Raw genomic sequence first — 23848 nt, 5'->3', positions numbered from 1 at the left:
ACAAAAACTTCTGTCTGGATTTGCCAAATATGTGCGCCATCGTCTCATCGTGGATGACACATGGACACACATGGATGACACGAACGATCTTTGCACACAGAGCGTGTAGTTGCTATACATATATTATTATTATTATTATACTCTTTGGCGTGCAGCTTGCATGTGCATGTAGGGCTCCTAGTGAGTATTATATTCTTTGATGTAGGGACTATCGCAGGTTATATGCAACGATATAAAGAAGCTACCCGTACGTTACTTGCAGTGTATACGTGTGGTATACGTACACGCGAGTAATTTTGGTTATTTATTTTGTGTCGGTGTTAGCCACAGATCTAGAATGTACACCATAGTCACTTATACTTTAGAACGTAGTGATTATATGCTCTTTGATATACATGTCGGTTCCCTAACATAAGTATCCACTTTTCTATACATTAGTATGGCTACTTGGTTACCTTATGTTGGGGCACCCACCGTACGTTGAAGAACCTGGAGTGATAAAAAACTACATATTGAAGAACAGTTATTTCGTATTTTTTACAATTTTCTGAAGAGTGAGCAGACCCGATTGAGAGATAATGGCTTTGCGTATCCAAAAGTTTAGAGCAGTGTGAGTAAAGTTATTAAAAATAGACATATAATTATAGATATCGGTGAGTCCACGTCGGTGGCAGCGGAGTTGAGGTGAATGATCATAACCAGCGATGATAACACACACATTAGGTCCTGTAATAATTGCAAATAAGGTAGTAGTAACTTAAAAAAGGTTCACCATCATGTACATCATGTACCTACATAATTATATGTATTAGTCTATCTTTTATACATTATATAAGTAGTAGTATTTAACTATGTATATCTTTTTAATATTATTTGACTTCACGTTTAATTTTTTTATTATTATTTGTTATTAATTTCTCCTGCACCAACATACGTCACAAATGTCTCTCTTTGACTCGATGGTGGACTGGTAGAGAATGCCTTTTGGCATTAAGTTCTCCATTTGTACATTTTTCTTTATTTGTGCAATAAAGTTTAAATAAATAAATAATAGAACCGCCTACAGTTAACTCTATCTAATTGTCTTTGTTCATATTTCTGTGCATGTGTACCTACCCATTGTAAAATGTCTGTAGTGTCAATAAATAGTATTAAATTGTGTCACTGTTGTATTGTAATGTAACGATTGAGTCGTAGATTGAGTGTCCGTGACCGAGTGTGAGATATTTGAATATTAAAAAATACAATTTTTGACCTTTATATCTCAACGCAATATGGTTTATACAGAAGTATTCGATAAGACGCCTTACGTTGACCAAAGAGCATATAATCACTACGTTGACCTTATACCAAAAAAACTAATTCACTCGTATTTTAGTGGCCTAGATTGACGAAGATGCTCGTGTTTATTTTAATTTGTGCGGGTAATAATTCAGATAATTGTTTTGAGATTTTTTGTTGATTTTAATTATGTTTATTCGTAGTAAGTACCTTCTTGGCCACTTTAGCACCGTTTTCGCCTGTTGAAATTTTAATAAATATATAGAAAAGTATTATAGTAAAATAATCTTTTCTTTGAATTTTAAAGCTTTATAACGGTAACGAACTGAGTTTTTAATGGCATATGATGAATAATTTAAATTTGTATTGACACATTTACTGCCAAAAACACGTAGGTATGTGTGTTCATTTTGAACTGGAAACGGGGCGCCCGGCAACGAAAGTATTAAGTAATAAATGGCCACATAGGGTCCAGTAACTAGCCACAAACTACTTCTGCCTTAATGTTAATTTGATTTGATAGGTACTTTGACAGTGATGTTTTGGCACGAACAGACAGGGATCACACAAGGATTACGATAGGATCACTAGAAATAAAAGGGTAAGTGGAGTAGGAATTGAGAGCGCACTATTCGCCAACAAATTGTCTTCAGTTTGGCGAAGCTTTTGTATGTACCCATACAACCAATTTCGGTCGCCGTTACCACACAGTGTAGACACATTTTGTGTCGACACCGTTTTTCCGGTCACAATTCCGGTCGCAGTGTCGTCGCCGTTACGACACCGTTACCAGAAATGGGGAAGAGTCCACACAGACACATTTTGGTCACAAAGTGTGGTCGCCGTGTGCACACATTGTTACCAGATTGCGACTAGTTATCCCAAAATCATTCGTTCATTCGTTCATTTTGTTAGTGTCAAATGGGAACTGTCAATGTGAAAAATAAATAAAAATAAGTGACGTTCATTAAAACATCGCTAATAGTTAGGGAGGCGAATAGGGGAATTTTCGGTAATACTCGAGCGTGGCAGTTTAAGATATGAGAGATACCTTAGACCTAATAGAACCACCTTGTAAAGTATTTAGTTCTATATGTAGTGACGCGCGCCTAGGATAGACGATCAGATTAGTAAAAAAAAATTGACAGTCTGAAATACTCGAGCGCGTCAGATTAAGATATTGGGGGTTGATTTTAGTGTTTTAAGACTAAATTTAACTAATCTGACGATAAGTCCTTGACGCCGCCAAGTTATAGGGTCGCGAACTTGTAAAAAAAAATGTTAATGAGGCATTCTCGAGCGCGATATTTTTTTTTTTTTTTTAAGAATATAATCTAAAACTTACTAAAAATACAAAATCTGCCGGTTTCCGCATGACCGGAAGTGTGGAGGAGCCATTTCGTCTTCCGAAAAACGCGTTGCGGCATATAAGTCGCGAACGATACATTTTACAAAAAAAAAGTTTAAATAAACAGAAAAGGTAATTTTATTATACACAAAAAAGCGGCCAAGTGCGAGTCGGACTCGCCCATGAAGGGTTCCGTACCATTTATGACGTATTAAAAAAACTACTTACTAGATCTGGTTCAAACCAATTTTCGTTGGAAGTTTGCATGGTAATGTATATCATATATATTTTTTTTGATTTTTCATTCCGTTATTTTAGAAGTTACAGGGGGGGGGACACACTTTTTTCACTTTGGAAGTGTCTCTCGCGCAAACTATTCAGTTTAGAAAAAAATGATATTAGAAACCTAAATATCATTTTTGAAGACCTATTCTTAGATACCCCACACGTATGGGTTTGATGAAAAAAATTTTTTTTTTTTAATTTTTATGACGTATTAAAAAAAACTACTTACTAGATCTCGTTCGAACTAATTTTCGGTGGAAGTTTGCATGGCAATGTATATCATATATTTTTTTTAGATTTTTCATTCTGTTATTTTAGAAGTTACGGGGGGGGGGCACACTTTTTACCACTTTGGAAGTGTCTCTCGCGCAAACTATTCAGTTTAGAAAAAAATGATATTAGAAACCTCAATATCATTTTTAAAGACCTATCCATAGATACCCCACACGTATGGGTTTGATGAAAAAAGTTTTTTTTAGTTTCAGTTCTAAGTATAGGGTACCCCCAAAATTTATTGTTTTTTTTTTTCTATTTTTGTGTAAACATCTTAATGCGGTTCATAGAATACATCTACTTACCAAGTTTGAACAGTATAGCTTTTATAGTTTCGGAAAAAAGTGGCTGTGACAGAATCGGACAGACAGACGGACATGACGAATCTATAAGGGTTCCGTTTTTTGCCATTTGGCTACGGAACCCTAAAAAGGTCTCTTTACATTTTTGTCCAAAGTTAAAACTTTTTGACTTGAAGCATCATAAAAACTCAAACTCCCGGTTTTTAGGGTTCCGTAGCCAAATGGCAAAAAACGGAACCCTTATAGATTCGTCATGTCCGTCTGTCTGTTCGATTATGTCACAGCCACTTTTTTCCGAAACTATAAGAGCTATACTGTTCAAACTTGGTAAGTAGATGTATTCTATGAACCGCATTAAGATGTTTACACAAAAATAGAAAAAAAAAACAATAAATTTTGGGGGTACCCTATACTTAGAACTGAAACTAAAAAAAACTTTTTTCATCAAACCCATACGTGTGGGGTATCTATGGATAGGTCTTTAAAAATGATATTGAGGTTTCTAATATCATTTTTTTCTAAACTGAATAGTTTGCGCGAGAGACACTTCCGAAGTGGAAAAATGTGTCCCCCCCCCCCCCCCGTAACTTCTAAAATAACAGAATGAAAAATCTAAAAAAAATATATGATATACATTGCCATGGAAACTTCCACCGAAAATTGGTTTGAACGAGATCTAGTAAGTAGTTTTTTTTTAATACGTCATAAAATAAATAATTTTTTTTTTTCATCAGACCCATACGTGTGGGGTATCTAGGGATAGGTCTTCAAAAATGATATTTAGGTTTCTAATATCATTTTTTTCTAAACTGAATAGTTTGCGCGAGAGACACTTCCAAAGTGAAAAAAGGTGTCCCCCCCCCCCCCCCCCCCTGTAACTTCTAAAATAACAGAATGAAAAATCTAAAAAAAATATATGATATACATTACCATGCAAACTTCCACCAAAAATTGGTTTGAACGAGATCTAGTAAATAGTTTTTTTAATAAGTCATAAAATATTTTTTTTTTTTTTCATCAAACCCATACGTGTGGGGTATCTACGGATAGGTCATCAAAAAACCTATTGAGGTTTCTAATATCATTTTTTTCTAAACTGAATAGTTTGCGCGAGAGACACTTCCAAAGTGGTAAAATGTGTGTCCAAAGTGGTAAAATGTTGAACGAGATCTAGTAAGTAGATTTTTTTTTAATACGTCATAAATGGTACGGAACCCTTCATGCGCGAGTCCGACTCGCACTTGGCCGCTTTTTGAGTGAACACCCTCGAAAACTGAGGGTGTTAATAAAAATTGATATGAAATAACGATGATTAAATTATGTGACTTTTATTATATCTCAAAAATTTTTAAAGGAAAAAAAAGAAACCAAAAAACCTTTTTCGGTCAGACCAACATTTTTGTCAGATTAAGACAATATGCTTTCAGGATACCGAAATAAACCTCCCCTATGAAAATCTGACGCGCTCGAGTATTTCAAAAAAACTTTTTTTTTATTGCATTTTCAAAAATTCATCGTAACTTATCGTCACGCCGAAATCGTCAGTTTTTTTAAAGGGAGCTTCCTTGGGGCCTACTTAACACGCCTTCCGAAAATCTGACGCGCTCGAGTAAATTTTTTTTTTTTGCATTTTTGACTACTTTATATTCCTACCCCCACCACGAAAACCGGCAGATTAGTATATCGTTGTTATCAGAGGCACTTGGGGCATACGTAGTATGAATATCTGACGCGCTCGAGAATGCCCAAGTAACTGTTTTTTTTTAACATTTTTGAAAAACCGTACACGCCAAACCCACCGCTAAAATGGTTTTTACCATACGAGCTTTTCTTTTCGAAATTATTTTATCTTTCGATTTTGATAGGTCTCGACGGCGCCGTTGAATTACGCCATTTAGCTACCTCGCCTCCCTAACTATAAAAAGGATTTACAAGATATAAGTATTTATTGTTTGCATTTCCATTACAGTATGGCTTAAATTATCATGGGGAATTAAACTGCTCGAGTGAATTGATTAACAAAGTGTAATTTTATCAACGCGCCACCACATTATCTTAGTTTAGCCAGAAATAAATGCTCAGTGCATGTGTACATAACTACAGTATTTGATGCATTGTTAATGCTCCGATGCATATAATATACTTCAATAATAAAAATAACGCTCAACATACTACTAAACTTGTTAATTATGATGTAAAAATATGGTTTAAAGCTGAAAAATATTCCAGTCACAAAGTAGTCGCAATGTGTGGACACTGTGTAGACACTTGTTGACGCGTGACCAAAAGTAGTAACAAAGTTACTGGATTTACAAAATGGCTCCTTGTGTTCATTTGTTTTCAGATATTCTTAAAGTGTTTTAGAGCCATGCCGTGGTCAGTGGTCTCAACTGACGAAAATTATGAAAAATGATTTCGTTGGTACGCAGTTGCTGGGTACTCAAAAATAATATATTATTATTGCCCACAGGAAAGGTACTATTATGAAGAATGTCCGTATAAAATAAAGTTATTTGTTGACATTGTCTAGGCAATTTAGTCATTTTATATACGTAATAACCAATCATTATGTATAATATCTATTTAATCTTAAAGATCATTTTGGGCAAGATAATGATTGGGGACATGAAACACTTGTAGGGAACTCTCATACTATTCCTTTTGGCTCGAACAAAACAAATAAAACTATGTTTCACTTCCCCAATGTGACCGTAAGTTATCTTTATTTTCAGATCTTGCCAATTTCTACAGAATACAAAGGAAAAAACCGGCCAAGTGCGAGTGGGACTCCCACAGGAAGGGTTCCGTAATAATGACGCGGGAGTTTATTTAAGTTTTGTCATTTGTATTGCGGATTAATTCGTGACAACGTGCTTATGCTATTGAGGCGTTTCATCCCAGAAGATTTTCACTCAGTAGTACCGCAAGGCGTAGAATTAATTTCGGAATATGCGGAAAAGTTTAGAGACGAAGGTCGTCATTCAGAAAATGTGATATTCAACATAAGAAATTATTATTACCTACCTATTATTATTATAAAAACAACTGCTTTTCTAGTGAAAACCGACAACTGATCTCTGAAATCTGCCGCCGGATAGGTATTTAATTTAGTATGTTCGTGTTGTTTGTCTTGATACTGTAATCAAAGTAACACTATTTTAAAGACTCGCTACCACTGTATACAGCTTCAGTCACAATATCATATAAAGGTGTTTTGCAGCTGATCTCCAAACGTCTCCTGAGCTGCAGGCAGCAGAAGTAGACATCATCGACTCGGGAGTCTGCGACCAGCTTCTGCGTCCATCTTGCAGCAGAAATTGGTGCGGTCTGCAGAACGGACAGATGTGCGCTGGCAAGCTTGCTGGCGGGGTTGACTCATACCAGGTGATCTATGCTATCGGCTAATAATAATAACATCTTAACCGTCATATGATAAATTTTCAATCGGGCTGCAATGATAATTTTTTTTACGTGTTTAGGTGGCTGCCGTTTCTCAACCCACCAACGGAACGGCAGCTGACGTCCACGAGGGTACATTACACATCGCTCTTAACCACTTAATTAATGTTAATGGAAATCTGTTCTCGAACGAACGAATTGTCTCGCAGAAGGCCCTCTGGTGATACTTACCTATTATTTTTTTCATTGCTACCTCAGGGTGACTCCGGCGGTCCCCTCCAAGTGAGGGTCCCTGGTGCCTTGGTCCCGGGGCAAGGCACGCTGCACTATGTGATCGGCGTGACTTCCTTCGGGAATGCGTGCGCGCGCTCGAACAAGCCCGGAGTCTATACCAGAGTGGCGCAGTATATCGACTGGATCGAGGGGATTGTGTGGAAATAAAATAACGTGAAAATGTCATTTTTGTTTCTTGTTTAAAAGAAGTGGGTTCATTTTATATAAAACTAGTGGATAAAAAAATGTACTTACCATAACAGGAAGAGTGAGTTTAGAATAGAATAGAAATCTTTATTGCGAAACCATGGTACATTAATAGTTGTTATATTAGAGTGTGAAAACACATGGCACCCTGTTAGGGCATTGCAAATAATCTTACATTGACACAGGTGTCTTCATACCTACTAGGAGGGCTCAACACATGTAAAAATTGTATACGAGTTTTTTTCACGATTTTTTTTTTTTTTTTTGTTTCGTATTTTTTTGTTTTGTTGTGAACCCTTTGCCCGCCAAAGACGGTCATAGACACGCCCGGCCCAGTAAGGTGTACGATAGCGTGTTACATATAGTCTGTCAAACCAGTTCCGTAAGTAGAAAAAACCGGCAACTTTTAAAAAAATAGGCGCGAAGGGTTAGCGCCTTTTTCTACTGACAAAGTTGTTTGACAGACTATATATGTATAATTGTTGATTATAAGGGTGGATCAACTAAGACATAATGTGTGATTTGTGTTCCTTTTATTTCATATGCTTTCTGTTTTGTTAATATTTTGTTTATAATTTAAAATGTGTTCGACGATTTAACCTATGAAAATCCGTGTGGATTTTGTAATAAAACAATATTTTTGGTATAAATATGTAAATTGATAAATTTATTCAATAGCACCATTATTAAGATAATTTACAAACAACCAAAATAAATGTTTCATAAGAACGTGTAAATATTGAATTGAATTATGCAAAAAAATTCACAACCAAATTAAATCTAATACAAGATTGAAATTTGCTAGATATATAAAAATGCCTATCTAAAAAGCCTCTATTGTTATTATGCTTTATATCACTGTTTTGTAGTATTAATCAGAGATCTTGAACAAAATAACATACGACATTAAACAATCTACAACCTAAAATATAAAAAGAACAGTCTTACATAATACATTATGTGGCGTTTTCGCCAAGGATAAAGGAACATAAGAATAACGACTCTAAATTATGACATATTCCCATTTCTATTTATTTTCCCTTCGAGAGTTTCTCTTAGGTACTTACCCCGTCTAACTTTAGTTAATTAAGCCGTTTTGTTATTACTACATATATCTAGTGACCAAAATGCACACTGCAAAATTAATTTCACTTTGTAATGAAGGTGGTATTCAAATGTATCCCACGATTTTTTAATGAAATACTCAACCCTTGATACTTATTAATAGCTTACATATACTGGGTTTAATTTCTCACCCCCTTATTCATAAAATGTTACGGGCCTAATTTAGTTAAATTATGTTATATTCCTTTCTTACAAATACATAAGTCAAAATGATAGATAAAGACAAACAATTCATAGCTAACTCAGGCCAGTAACGCGTTTATGAATAACGCCATTAAAAGATACCTAAGAGAACAGATGATTATAAAAATAAGGCATAGCGTAATGTCAGGCGGCGGGGAATCGAGATAATTATGAATGAAGAATGACAATTTGTAGATTTTCTTACCGCCACAAAATTAAAAGGAAGCGCCGAGTAGTATTTAAAAGTCGAGTAGAAAAACCTTTTTATAACCAAGGGGACTCGACGGAAAAAAACAACTTATTTTAGGATTTCATATAGACGCTACTGCCAGAGATTCAATATAAAAATTATTTTCATCGTCAACGAAACCACCTGGTGCTGAAAAACGTCAATATTATAACATGTTTGATTTCTGCAAATGCAAATTGTGTTGGACTTTATTAAGTCGACTTTTACTTCTTCCCATCCTTTCTCAAGCAACTCGTGACGCGAACCTTGCCAACTAAAATAACTTTTATCAGAATCACCATCGTCGTTGGATTTTGTTTTCTCTGGCGTATAGGAACTAGGTCGACTATTGCTGGGCTAAATCCATTTCTTCTCATTTTCCTTATTCAAGCAAGAACTCGACCCCTGCCAGCTAAAAGAGCTATTATCCGTATCCCCATCGTCGTTTGACTTTGATTTCTCCGGTGCATAGGAATTGGGTCGAGTTTTGTTCGCGCCGAGCATGGAGTGGCTGAGCCGCGACGCGTCGAAGTGGTAGCCCGCGTTGGACGGCTTGCGGACCTCGTTGAGGTACTTCCACGTGTGGCTGTCGCGGGGGTCCTCGGGTTTTGGGCTATACATCCACTCTGCAAGTAGTGAAATTAGGTACTGAAGCATGAATTTATGAATGATATTGAGGCATACATATTCTGTTTTTACAACTTAATCCAAATACAAATCCTCTTTATTGCACAACCTCAAAATACATATTATACAAGGAAACAGACATAAAACATAAAGACAGGGGTAAACCACAGACCACTTTATCGCTAAAGAGCGATCTATTCCAGACAGCCTTTAGGTAGTGGAGAAATGAAACTCACAATGACAATGCGACATTTTTTTTTAAATGTAAATGAGTTTACCTCCTTTGGAAACCTTTGCGATGGCATTGAGCAGAAAGTCCTTGTCTTTGGCTTGCAGCACCAGCATGTGGCGCAGTATTTCTACCATGGAGTGCTGCGCTTTAGCCTTGGCTCGCATGTAGTACACCAAAACACTGCACAGAAAGCAATATATACTTATAATTAATTAGTCTACATTTAAGCGCTTTCCCGATTGCATTCTACCCCGGAGCTTTATGCCATGAAGCCCATAAATTACCGCTGACACTGACTTACGAAGCGACTATCATCTGACCTTCCCGGATGGGAAACTAGACCTTACTGAGATTAATCCAGTCTTCTCAAGATGTTTTTATTTACCAAGGAGGAACTGGTAAAATATCAAACGAAAGTTGTACATTCCAAGAACACAGAACACAATTACGTAGTTTTGTCTATAGTGTGTCTATCCTATTGTAAAAGTGTTAAATTAGATATGTATTTGTATAAGAACTATAGTATATAAAGGTAATTTGGTACCTCATAAGTACTAACATTACGCGCCCTACCCGGGTGTCATGTACTGACGACATTCAACTAACATCTGTAATGCACATGACTTTTAATGTGAAATAAATGAAGAAATCCATGACTACATACCAAAGCGTGAGGACCAGGAAACCGATGACGCCCGGGCGCGTCAAGAAGACCAGTATGCTCCGCAAAGTGGGGCGTGTGGACAGTTTCAGAACGCCCTCAGTGAATACTGAGAATACAGTTGCGTAGTTTTGGAACGGCCCGCAAGAGTGAGAGCTGGTGCTGTAAACAATACTTGAAATTATAAAATAGTATTATTAAATCTTATGACATCATTAATTAAATATATAAAAAAAATATATATTACATTATTACACAAATTGATTAAGTCCCACAGTAAGCTCAATAAGGCTTGTGTTGAGTTGAGAGTAAATACTTAAATACATAGAAAACACCCATGACTCGGGAACAAATATCCATGCTCATCACACGAATAAATGCCCTTACCAGGATTTGAACCCGGGACCATCGGCTTCGTAGTCAGGGTGACTACCCACTAGGCCAGACCGGTCGTCAATCGTTTCGTCAAAATTTCTCAAAATTATTCCGAGTCAAAAATGCTTATATTTCATGCCCTGTTGGATTGAAGTAGCAATTTCATGGGGATAACAGCCTTGGTCTGGTATTCCTATTTCATGGGGATAACAGCCTTGGTCTGGTATTCATATTTCATGGGGATAACAGCCTTGGTCTGGTATTCCTATTTCATGGGGATAACAGCCTTGGTCTGGTATTCCTATTTCATGGGGATAACAGCCTTGGTCTGGTATTCCTATTTCATGGGGATAACAGCCTTGCTTGGTCTGGTATTCCTATTTCATGGGGATAACAGCCTTGGTCTGGTATTCCTATTTCATGGGGATAACAGAATTGGTCTGGTATTCATATTTCATGGGGATAACAGCCTTGGTCTGGTATTCCTATTTCATGGAGATAACAGCCTTGGTCTGGTATTCATATTTCATGGGGATAACAGCCTTGGTCTGGTATTCCTATTTCATGGGGATAACAGCCTTGGTCTGGTATTCATATTTCATGGGGATAACAGCCTTGGTCTCGTATTCCTATTTCATGGGGATAACAGCCTTGGTCTGGTATTCATATTTCATGGGGATAACAGCCTTGGTCTGGTATTCCTATTTCATGGGGATAACAGCCTTGGTCTGGTATTCCTATTTCATGGGGATAACAGCCTTGGTCTGGTATTCCTATTTCTTTTTCCTTGTGTTGATTAGTTGGGTGAATCAACTTTTTTTGTTTTGTTATCCTGTCCCGTTGTCCAAGGGACAACAGTGGCACAGTTTGTTTGAAGAGACGTTGTATGCCGTTCTATTAACATGCTTAGTAGGGGGCCCATTATGGACATTGGTTATAACGACCACAAAAATGCAAGTTTGATACATTTAAGTACCATAAAATCAGTATTTCAATGAACTTTTGTCCCCTGGACAACTAATCGTAACCATGGCAACGAGTGACGTTAAAAAGTTGATTCTCCCAGTTACGTCGATTGACGGTCGGTCGAGTGGCATATATTATACATAGGTCACTAGATAAGTTTTGCAATAGACAAATATGAAACAAAGAGGTGGCCTATCACATATACTTTTTAAAACTATATTACCGTAGACAATGATTGGCCGAAGATTTACTTTCTTTTTAAATTAACTTATTTAATTTTTTAAACTTTGTATGGAATGAAAATGTTGTATAAAATATGCGTAAATCGTCCTTAGCCCACGCCAACGTTTACAAAGTTAAAATCTATTTTTTAATAAGTAAATTTAAAAATAAAGTAAATGTTTTCCGACCAAACATTGTCTATGGAAATATAGTTTTATAAAGTATATGTGATAGGCCACCTCATTGTTTCATATTTGTCTATTGCAAAACTTATCTAGTGACGTACGTACATTGTAATATATAAACCATTTTTAAACTGCACGGCCCGCTCAATCAGAACGTACCCTAGGAATAAGGTCCCGATGCCGAAGAGCGTGGAGAAGAGAGACATGGTCACCAGCATGTACAGCACCGTTTGGGTCTGCGCCGCGCGCCAGATCTACACAAAAATTACATTTGGTAAAATATACATAATAACAATACTTTTAAGTACACATCTCAATAAAAGAAAATAGTACAAATTACTTACTTACAAAGTACAAATTTTATCGCTAAAGAGCGATCTCTTCCAACCCCAATAACGTTTGGGTATTGGTTTTAATATATATTTTGATACAGGCTATTATTGTCGACTGTACTTTACGTTTACGTTCCACTATTCACCTCCTGGCAGGGTACCAAAGTGGAATCCCTCATCACATAGATCAGGTAGAGGAATTTCAACACTACGGCTACGACGAATAGAAGCGAAAATAGCAATCCAAACCATAGCAGATCCTGTACCATCAGTTGTAGACCGGAACCGAATATGTGTGTTAGCGGTCAAGATATTGAACTCTAGGTCTTTATACACACGGTTCAATCTAAAATAGAAGGGTACATACCTTTCTAGCTGGCTGGCACGCTCACAAAGTGTATTTCCTCTTCACGTAGAACAGGCACAAGAACTTGAACGCTACAGCCGAACTCTAACCGCCTACACACAAGGTTCAATCTACAATAGAAGGGTTATTTCCACTTTTATAGCCGGTTGGCAGGTTGGAACGCTCTCAAAGCGCACGAACCACAGAACACCCTGGTTGTAGATTAGTCAGCGAGTTGAACACGATATTGAACTCTAACGCCCTAGGATCTACAATAGAAGGGTTATACCTTTCTAGCCGGCTGGCACGCTCTCAAAGCGCACTCTCTCTTCACGTAGAACAGGCACAGAAACTTCAGTGCGACTGCTACCACCAATAGAGGCGAGAATAGCATGCCGAACCACAGCACGCCCTGGTTATAGATTATAGTCAGCGAGTTGGACACGATGTTGAACTCTGGCGCTCTGGACTTTGGGTTCAATCTGCAATGAAAGGTGCTTTTTAACATACTTCAAAATTGACGCGAGTATTATGTGTGTATTACGTGTACAGAACGATTCACGAAAGCTGGCACGAATGGAATGAATGATTGTATTATATATTTTTGACGATCTGTCTGGCCTCGTAGTAGTCTCGGGTTCAAATCCTGGTAAGGGCATTTATTTGTGTGATGAACATGGATTACTTGTTCCTGAGTCATGGGTGTTTTCTATGTATTTAAGTATTTATATATTACATATGTCGTTGTCTATGTAACATAAGCCTTATTGAGCTTACCGTGGGACTTAGTCAATTTGTGTGATAATGTCATATAATTTATAATTGTATCTCCTCGGATTTCACGGGCCTAAAATTCCGGTCTTTTGATAGGCTTGCGTGGGGATATAGATCCAACACGTAGAGGCCCCTTGGAGAGCTTTAATGTTATGTAGAATGTATTAATATTATATATGTGTACCTAATAGATAAACCAATAAAATGGTGACACGGGGTTTACACCGATACATGTGTCATATACACAATGACAGATATAATTCGTTTCGTTCATTACATTCGCGCCAGCTATCGTTAATCGACCTGTAACACATTTAAACAAAATCGGATGACACAATCATTCAAACAATCAACGTTAGATAAATATTTGTTTCTGAGGTATTCTGCTATGGGCGAAAAAAGCGAATACAAAACTTTCAAAAAATACATTAACAACAGTTGAGTAAAAAAAAATGAAAAATTTATCAAAAAAATAATAAAAGAAATAAAACTTACTTAAAAATTAAAGCTCTTAAAAACTCAATAACTGGCAACACTACTAGCGATATTATCGCGTCTAGCAACACCAGCCGGTACGCTTCCTGGCCGAATGACGTCTCCCAGCACTGGTCGAAAGAAGAAAAAAATATAAAATCATAATGAAAAACTAAAAATTTAAGGTAATGAAATTTTTAAGTGTAGCTCACACAATAGCAAGAATGTTAGAAGTATTAAAAATTGTACCCAACCCCAGTTATAAGTTATAATGCTGTTATAAAAAAATCCTGGGATGAATTTATTACCTATACTTTAACTGGCTAAAGTTTTCAAAAACAATAATTTTTAAACATAATTTATTTAAAAACATGTATTCCATGGTTACATTCATATAAAACACAGACTTAAAAATACAGATGGTTTCCATGTGCCTGAACTAAGATTCCCTGTGTTTCTGGCGAGACAATGCATTTCAGTGCCAGCCGATAACACGGGAAAATCCGTATGTAGCGAAAAGCGCCTACAAACAGAGAACCCGCCTAGCGGGTCGCTGGCAGTGAATGTGTTAAATGGCAACGCCACACCACGCCATGCGAATATAGAACTTATTGAAAATAACTCCCCTTAACTCTAATAAAATGTGCTCTGAATTCAGCTGATGTTAAACGTAAATTAGCGAAACTACTGTATTTTCTTCGTTTTCTTCAAATAATTTCTCTGCACTAATCAAACTACGTTCATGTGAATATCTTGTTTTATGTATTACAATACAACTTTCTCGGGTAACTCACAGCAGCTCCAGAGTTAGACCAGTAGTAGAGCAGCAACATCAGAGTACCGATGTCGAGGAAACATGTGCGTGCTAACGTCACGTACACGGCGGTTCTGGGCTTGTAGTATTCTAACCTGTTGAAATAAAACAGTTTTAGTTTAATTAACAAGTATGGTATTTCAGCCACCGGCGACGCTATGTATAGAAAGATATTTTTTCGCAGGTGTTTCTCTTAGAAAAGTACTCGCCGGCAGTTTGTATAGTCATCTACTAGCGATTAAGTATATGCATCTCTTTTATTCACACGGAATCTACAACTATACGCTAATCGCTTTTACCGATAAAAGTTACTAACGTTAGAGTCATCAAATGAATAAAAGTCCCAAACCCGAACAGTTCAGTTATAAAGTCTATATTTCAAAAGTCACTTAACAACGAACGCGAAGAATAGTGGACACAACCCCGACTATGAACCCTAAACCGAGGGTATAAAGTCTATATTTGCATACTTGACGACCAACGCGAAGAACAGTGGGCAAATGGTGACCGCCACAGTCACCCCTAAAGAAACCAGTATCTCCCAATGTGCCAAGTTGCTCACTTCGTAGAAGCAGTGAGAAACCGTATTCCACCCTAACTATGAACCCTAAACCGAGGCTATAAAATCTATATTTGCATACTCACTTGACGACCAACGCGAAGAACAGTGGGCAAATGGTGACCGCCACAGTCACCCCCAAAGACACCAGTATCTCCCAATGTGCCAATTTACTCTCCCTTTGTAGTAGTAACAGGAATCCGTATTCCACCCCGACTATGAACGATAACACGAGGGCGGTCACGACTGTGTTGGCTAGGCGCTGGCCGAAACGTGTGCAGAAGGACTTTGAGGTTCGCTTCTTGTTTTGTTCGGTGAGGAGCTCCTGAAAAACACAATTGAAAATTAATAAATATACTTATATTAACTACTTTTATGTGTGTTATGTGTGATGCAAGGATGCCAGTAAGAACCAAGGGCAAAGTGTATAAGACTGCAATAAGACCGGCAATACTATATGGCACGGAAACTTGGGCTGCTAAGAACATACACACACAGAAGCTTCACACCGCCGAAATGCGAATGCTAAGATGGTCGAGTGGTGTCACGCTAAAAGACAAAGTTCGCAATGAGGTAGAGGTAGTCTAAAGGTGGCTCCGATTGCTGATAAACTCGCAGAGACCAGACTCAGGTGGTATGGCCATATGATGCGTAGGCCAGACGATTATGTCGTGAAGAAGTGCCTTTCCATCGCAACATGCAAAAGGGGAAGTGATAGACCGCTAGCCACATGGCTAACGACTGTCCAAAGGGACATGAAAATTCTCTCATTAGAATGCAATGACGTATATGACCGCAACAAATGGCGTGGCATGGTTAAGAAAGCCGACCCCGTGTAGCGGGACAAAGGCGAGGACAAAGAAGAAGACTTATATTAAGTACTTTTTAAAGGGAGAGGCGAATACAATTAATGGCGAATGAATGGAGTCAAACACATGGATAAAATAGTAAGGGAGTAAGAAAAATAACTAAATGGCCCTGGCTGTTTCACATTAAGACTGTTGTCAATATTTAAGCCAGCAAACGGTTTTTGAACTCTTACCTTGAACTCGTTATAGATGCTATTGGCGTGCAGCGCCTTGGCCGTGCGCGTGGTGATACCGAAGTCCCAGCCGCAGAAGACCTTCAATAGTACGTTGTGCATATTATATAGAAGATAAATATTAGGTTCTGACACTATATATAATGTGTAAGCATTATAAATATGATTAAATTCCCCAAGGATATTATAACAACATAGGCACAGGGAGAAGCACAATTGCAAAACACAATGAATTCATTCATTCATAATGTGTTCATGCAATATTTCTGTACATGTGAAAGTATAAAACACTTATACCAAGAGGATGAAGTTACCTTGCTGGCAAACACGTGACTCATACCGCCAATCCTCGCCGTTTCTATGAAGTTCCGCCGGTATGACAACGCGGTTCTATAAAAAAAAATATTTTAAGAAATTTAGGAAACCTTCAACATTAGAATGTAATATTTCGGATTTTTTAGATTTTAAACGTACGTTCAAATCTGGCGATAGCGCTAATAAAATATAAAAAATTATAGTTTAATAATTAGAAATATGTATCAAAAGAAGCATCTCGGGTTTTTTTTTGAGATGTTCATATGACCAGCTGACGGTCTTTCCACCGCGGCACAACCAGCTGACGATATTTTTAATTCGCAATAACATCTAACCTATCATCTGACAAAGATTCAATCATGAGGCGATGTCTACAATTTTTATACGTATTTGGGTGGCTGCCGTTCCTCAATCCACCAACGCAGCGGAACTGACGTCAAGGTTTCTTTACACATCGTCCTTAACCACTTTATGAGTTATCGCCCGGCATGTGATGATACTGATGATTGACTAAATTTGCGCCTGGCTCGCGGTGTATTAAACGACGTGGACGTTATGTACAATTTGTTCTTATTCTATTAATAGCTTGAGAATTGATAAGATTCACTTAACAATTCCAAATTCAATTATTGAAGAGCACGATAACCGCGGAGTTCAGGGGCGAAGGAAGCGGGAAGGCCACTGGCCTACCTGGTATACCTGGTGCGGGGCCATATGGGGGCAGGCAAGGTTTCAGTTTACTTTCATGATCCTCATTTCACATGCACAAACTATAGATAAATAAATAAAGTTACCTATAGCACAGCAGCGCAAAGAACATGAGATAGAGGCACAGCATGGTGAAGAAGTAGGCGAGCGGCATGCTGTAGCCCGGCGCTGCCACGTCGCTGGTGTGGTAATGCCCGTAAAACAGAAGGGAGTCCTCTAACCCACCCTATAAATAAAGAACAGATTAGTGAACAGATTCTTATTAATGGTATCAATCGATGCGGTTTGTTGTCTAAAGCAGTACAATCAAAAATGACATTCAGAGCTCTTAGTGTCAATTTATTCGATTTCGAAACGTGACGTTTGCGTTAAGTCTCATTTAGTATGGGATTTAGACACAGTGCGCCAAGCGGAACGTTTTAGAAACTTAAAATCCCATACAAAATAAGACTTAACGCAAACGCGTACGTCACGTTACGCCATCCAATAAATTTACACTAGAGGTACAGATGTCAGAGATTTTTACTTGACGGGTGAAACACTCTAAGAAAATAAAAGTAGAAATCTAAGGTAACTTTTCACTGGAAATGTCCAGATAACTCGTATCTTTAGTTCCACTTCTCGTCTCATCGTGCAAGATCTGAGGTACAACCATGACAGAACGAGCATCACGGTCAGCAAAGCATCCAGCATAAACCATCGCAGGAAGTAGAAGTAGGACGACGACCGAGCCGAAGAGGCCCTCGATGGAGAGGATGGGCGCGTACCATCTATAGAGAAAATGATTAAAATAAACCTAAATGTTACTAACCTTTCCACTGACAAAGTCCAGAAAACTGATATCTTTTATCCCACTGCTCGTCTCATCATGTAAAATCTGAGGAACAACCACGAAAGCCACCAGCATAACGGCTAGTAATGCGTCGAGCATGAACAGCCATCGCAGGAAGTAGAAGTAGGAGCCGACGGCCGAGCCGAAGTGGCCCTCGATGGAGCGGATGGGCTCGTACCAGAGCTCGATGGAGAAGATGAAGTCTCGGAAACGGTCGCGGGTCTATAGACAAATAAGTGAAGTTAAAAAAATAAGACTGATTGGATATGCTCCTTTCTTTTATTAGTGCAGACACAGATTTAGTGCTCACATTTGTCTTTCTATACCCAAAAGTTAAAAACAATTGTACGTCCATAAACTACGACGAGGCCGGTTTCAAGCGACAGCCAGAAATAGGGTCAGTAGGTAACCTCAACTTTCGTGTACAGAAGAGACTATATGATTGAGGTTAGTTCGCGCGCTAAGTACCTACGAGGCATCGTAGGCTTGCCGGAACTACCCCCCATGCCTACGCGCCGGTTTACTGCGCGGCGTTCACCCTTTTTCAGACTGCAAATGCGTGCTTGACACAAGTGGATTGTATATAGATATAATACACAGAAGGAATTTAAAATTGAGGAACTTCAGTGGCATAAGCGTGAGACACTTCATTCGGTTCTTGTCTGTCTGACTTAATTTCTGGTCTTTTAATTATTTATTCTGTAGTCTTAAATATTTATTATTTTATAATCATTCATGTCTTGGAGACCTTTTCATCTCTCAGAATAATTTAATGAGCGTTTTTTTTAAATTATATTTTTATCTCTGAAACGTAGACTTTTAAATTTCTAAAGAATTTTAGTTTTTGTTGGTTGTATTTTTCTATCATAGTTTTTTTGTGTAATTCGACATTTAGAGACTGTATACATCTCTAATAAAGTATCTAATATTTCATTGATTCTTTATTTCAATTTGTAATTGTATTTAGTTTTTTTATTGTTTGTAAAAAAATGTCATGTAAAAGTGCCCCTGTGGTCTATTTGCTGAATAAATGTTTGATGTTTGTGGGAAGATTGCTTGATATCAAAGTTTGGAGTCAATGAAAATGACCGCAGGGAAACAATCTTTGTGTCAGATGTTATTTGAATGAAAAAATAATAATGAACGCACCCTCTTCCAAAGAAAGCTCATCCTGTACTTGAACCGCTTGAAGAGAGAGATAGGCTTGCTTCTGGATCGCAGGCTGACTGAGGCTGATAGCTTGGCTCTAACGTGCCGTTTCATTGTCAAACCTTGCGGCAAATCTCGCAGGGCCTCCCTGGAATTAAGACATTTTATTTCTTATAAGCTTTTGAATAACCAGAGGCAAGCAAACCAATACTAAACTCCATAAAACACCGCGTATTGCTTTCATTTTAGCTTTGTGTAAATGAAAAATTTCCAAAGCTGCTGCAGCCTTTGCCGGTCTACACCAACGAGTTTGGAATTCGCACGATCTTACCCTACACAAGCTCGCCATCTATAGAGCAACTGTTCGTCAAGGCTCATCCAGAACTCTTCAAAACATTCAAAGATATATGCAACTTTCATACAAGGTATCCAAATCGTCTCACTGGCTCTGTCAGTAAGTCCTTCTCACTGCTTCTACTATAAGTCACATGAATAGACAGGTTAACCGAATCCCTCTTTATAGAATCGTCACTACCTCCGTAGCTCCTCAGCTTCAGGATTGTCCTCCATAAGCCTGGAATGCTGCTCCATTTCACGCACGATGATATCCGCCTGCCGATCTGCCGAATCGGGCGCGTCGGCGGCTTCTTCGAGCAATGCGTTGTGAGATGCATTGCGTTTTAAACGAATCGTATCTGGAAATAAAAAATAAATAGCATGGGGGACATTTTTGGTTCTGATTACATCAAAAAATTTCACATTGACTTTCATTGATTTTTACATGTAAGTACTATCGATGTCAAAGACATGTTTATTCACCTTATTACAAAGAGAAGTAGGGTGCAAAAGTGTAGATAAACATATCTTTGACGTCGATCGTCGTGTACACACATTGACAAATTCTCCCGCCCAGTAATTATAACCATTTAACACCAGTACCAATATTAAAACATCAATTTTAATACAAATAATACATACGCAATTGAAACACCGCCATATTATTAAGGTATAATTACTGACTAAACCAATGAATTCATTTAGGTTAACATGAGGAATAAAATGCTTAGCTAAGAAAATAGGTACCTACACATTTAGAGCCTGTGCTTCGTGCAAGCTAAAATAGACCTTTCGTTCCATAGCATAGGGTTTTTAATGACTGCAATAAGTTAATTATGCAACTGCTAAGTTAAAAATATGGTTAGTAGCTACCTAACAGGAAAAACTATTTATTCCTCTCTCATCTTTAAACAATTTCAATCTAAAGTGACTTGTTCAAAAAACTAAAAATTAAATCCATTATTAAAACATGTTTAGTAGGTTTATTCTCTAGCACATATTATTATTAGCTTAGTAAGAATTATATAATTGTTGTTAATATCTTCAATGCAAAAGTAACTCTTTCTATCCATCGGACTGCTAAACTACTGAACTGATTGTGATGGATTTAGGAAAGTAGAAAAATAATCATTGCCCCTGGGATTGACAATTGGGCATAGCTAGGCTATATGTGACATCTAGGAAAAGGAACCTTATTGTCGATGGCGCTTACGCCGCACTGCGTCGCGCAGCGTTATATTTGTATCGGAGCATTGTTTGTGACGGCGGAAGCGCCATCGACAATAAGGTACCCTTTTCATAGATAACGTCACATATAAGCCACAACACTACATGATAGTTATGCACGGTGTTTTTATTAAATCCCCTCTGGTGTTGCGGGTGTCTATGGGTGACGGTAATCGCTTACCATATGCTCGTTTGCCTTCTATATCATTTAAAAAAATGCGTTAACTGGATATAGTTCGTGTCATCCACGATGACGCGCAGATTGGTCAAATCTAACCTTTATTATCATGACATTAAAAGTCAGGGCATACGTCTATGTGAATGACACGATCTTTGGCTCAGTATAATTAGGGAAACTAAATGTCATACTTAGTATTGATACATTTGTATTTATTTATTTTTCTTAAAAAAAAATTAAATGCTGCACTGAGCTAGTATTAGCTTAGCAAAGGTAAACTAGTTTTTTTATCTAATAATGTGGAAATTCTTATAATCAACATTACACAAGAGACATAATCATGACCAAGAATAAAAAGCAGTACTTAATTAAAGTAAACATTAATTAAACAAAGACAAAAGAATAAATACCTCTTATAAGTTCCTGCAGCTCAATCTCACTCACAGAAGTCACAGAGGTCACAGACTCATCCATTACTTCAAACATGGTTGTTATATATTATTTCACTCAAGTCATCGTCTTTCTAGTAGTGACCTGACATTTTAACTATAGCTCACTTATTTTTAACTCAAGTATTATGTTTTAACTTTAACATAAAAGTAGTAACTAGAATACTAAACACGACACAGTTTAAAAAATATAGAACCTATCTTATGTTTAGCTACTCTTTGTTGTCACTTAAGTTAATATTAGCAAATTTGTTTGCACTTAGGTACACTTTATAAAGTTGTATATTTGTATGACATGAAAAATTAAACAGTAGGCAACTTAACATTAAATTTATTCTTCATTTCAAAACAGAATCAAAAAACACTGAAAATCCTTCACATGAATGTAAACACCAAGATTGGCAAATTCACCCTGCTCAAATTGGCAGCGAGCAAAAGCCAGGAAAAAAAACAGAAAAAACAGTGTATGTAACTAAAACAGTGCCTATGTGCAACAGGCCAGTCCTGTTTTCTCAAAGGCCAGTATCAGACTGTCTGAATCACACTAATTGTAATAATTAGGATAATCATTGTTCATACTAACAGCAACACTTAACTAACAATCTGTGGACCTTATTTCTTTGGGATAAGGTTCATGAAAGGTGAGTTACCAGTGTGAAAGATGGTACAAGCTGTTACTATCAGAAACGTCTTACCTGCAAATTGGTAGACCTTGTCTCCTTGAATATAAGGTTTAGAAATGGTCAGCTAACAGTTCTGATGATTGCAGTTAAGTGGTCAATTAATGTAATTTGAGCTGTTAATGATACTAATGGGTTAGGTCATTAGAAAAAGAGTTAAAGTGATTTATATATAATTTGAGGATTATTTAATTTAAACTCAATTAAATTACATATAGTTTTTAAGTACCTACTTTGTTATTTTTTTTATCATTATCACTAAAATATGTCATACTACTGAGCATAGGCCTCTTAACAGGTGTTCTGCAGGCAAATGTGTACTGCTGGAGTTGACATTTCATAGCATAAGTATTGAACAAACAGATTAGCTTGAATGCTGGCATAGCAATTGAAGTCCAAGACAGAACTTTGAAGGATGAATTATACCTTCAAATATATTTGTTTTTTTTAATTCCATCCTAAGTAACACCACCATATTGATTTTAAAAACAATGGTTACTATTGTAACTACTAACAATGCAATACAACTCTAAAAAATTAATACTCACTGCCGGGCAGCTGCCTGGATGGCATGAAGTTGATGGCCACTTGTCTGGCTGCATTGTTACGGAGAGAGAAGTTCCGGCGAGCGCTTGGAGGCCGAGGCTCCATCTCTTCTATATCGTCTTCCATGTTTACTGTCAAATTCTTTTCACATAAGTATGAACAGAGGGTATATAACACAGCTAATTATTTTGGAAATCAGTGTTTAACTTTTAAGTAAATTTTGAAAATTAAGTTCATATCCTTAATAACATTATCAATATACATATTATGTAGGTACCTGTACACCTCAAGATGTAGTAAGAATTCACTTCTTTCTACTTAAAATACATAAATTGAAGCTTGCCAGTCAGGATTTCACTTGTGAACCTAGTATATATTTCGATAGATCACAGCATTTCACGCAACAAACTAAACTAAAAACGAGAAAAGTATATAATAATGAATTTTTGTTTTTATCGATGCCGCGACAATACTTGATAAATAGCAATCACGGATAAGTTTAATAACATAGCTAATGACTACCTATGATAAGTTATCTTATCGTTATCGTAGAACTATGTCATTATGAGTAAATTATAAATATATGAAAAAGGAACTATTTAGGTGTTTCATCACTTTCATCAAATGTGCACCTACCTTGTACGCAATAGAGCCGATCGTATAGTGTCTGTAATCTTAATTAGAAGTTATTATTGCATTTTAAGAACGCCTTTTTCGATAAAGTTTCTTATTTTATTATTGTAGGTTATAAATAAATAAACAATAGGGGCGGGGCATATGAAATTGCGTACGTTTGGCAAGGTTGTCAGATTAGACTGTGAAGCGCTTGCAGGCGTTTAATGTCCATACAATGCATGTTTGAGCGCTGCGAAGTGCATAGCTTAGTAATGTTTGGCAATTCGGCATTATTTAAG

General features: G+C 37.2%; 1 protein-coding gene and 1 long non-coding RNA gene across 5 annotated transcripts; one reads left to right on the top strand and one right to left on the bottom strand.

The window, feature by feature from the left end:
- The first annotated feature begins 5755 nt into the window (after window positions 1-5755).
- Window positions 5756-7347, top strand: LOC133522330 (uncharacterized). Of its 2 annotated transcripts, XR_009800033.1 has the most exons (4): window positions 5758-5964; window positions 6222-6587; window positions 6710-6873; window positions 7147-7347. It is a non-coding gene; the product is annotated as an uncharacterized LOC133522330 (long non-coding RNA). The 2 variants fall into 2 exon arrangements; XR_009800032.1 differs by having other exon boundaries at window positions 5756-5964; window positions 6710-7347.
- A 658-nt stretch (window positions 7348-8005) lies between these two features.
- Window positions 8006-23775, bottom strand: LOC133522316 (transmembrane channel-like protein 3). Of its 3 annotated transcripts, none has more exons than XM_061857615.1 (16): window positions 23571-23775; window positions 22937-23065; window positions 20054-20213; window positions 19519-19666; window positions 18349-18591; window positions 17624-17763; window positions 16829-16904; window positions 16515-16595; window positions 15559-15797; window positions 14894-15008; window positions 14121-14230; window positions 13141-13333; window positions 12333-12427; window positions 10429-10587; window positions 9811-9944; window positions 8006-9531 (listed from the first exon to the last, which is right to left on the bottom strand). In XM_061857615.1, the coding sequence occupies exons 2-16, from the start codon at window positions 23058-23060 to the stop codon at window positions 9263-9265; spliced, it is 2286 nt and encodes a 761-aa protein (XP_061713599.1). In that variant the 5' UTR covers window positions 23061-23065; window positions 23571-23775; the 3' UTR covers window positions 8006-9262. The 3 variants fall into 3 exon arrangements, with proteins under 3 accessions (XP_061713599.1, XP_061713601.1, XP_061713602.1); XM_061857617.1 differs by lacking the exon at window positions 23571-23775 and adding an exon at window positions 23212-23482; XM_061857618.1 differs by lacking the exons at window positions 22937-23065; window positions 23571-23775 and adding an exon at window positions 21670-21808.
- Between the last annotated feature and the right edge of the window lie 73 nt (window positions 23776-23848).

The sequence above is a fragment of the Cydia pomonella genome, chromosome 10 (genome assembly GCF_033807575.1).
Source record: "Cydia pomonella isolate Wapato2018A chromosome 10, ilCydPomo1, whole genome shotgun sequence".
Lineage (NCBI taxonomy): Eukaryota > Metazoa > Arthropoda > Insecta > Lepidoptera > Tortricidae > Cydia > Cydia pomonella.
Note: the sequence above shows the minus strand (reverse complement) of the source record. Positions and strands in the feature narration are given on the sequence as shown.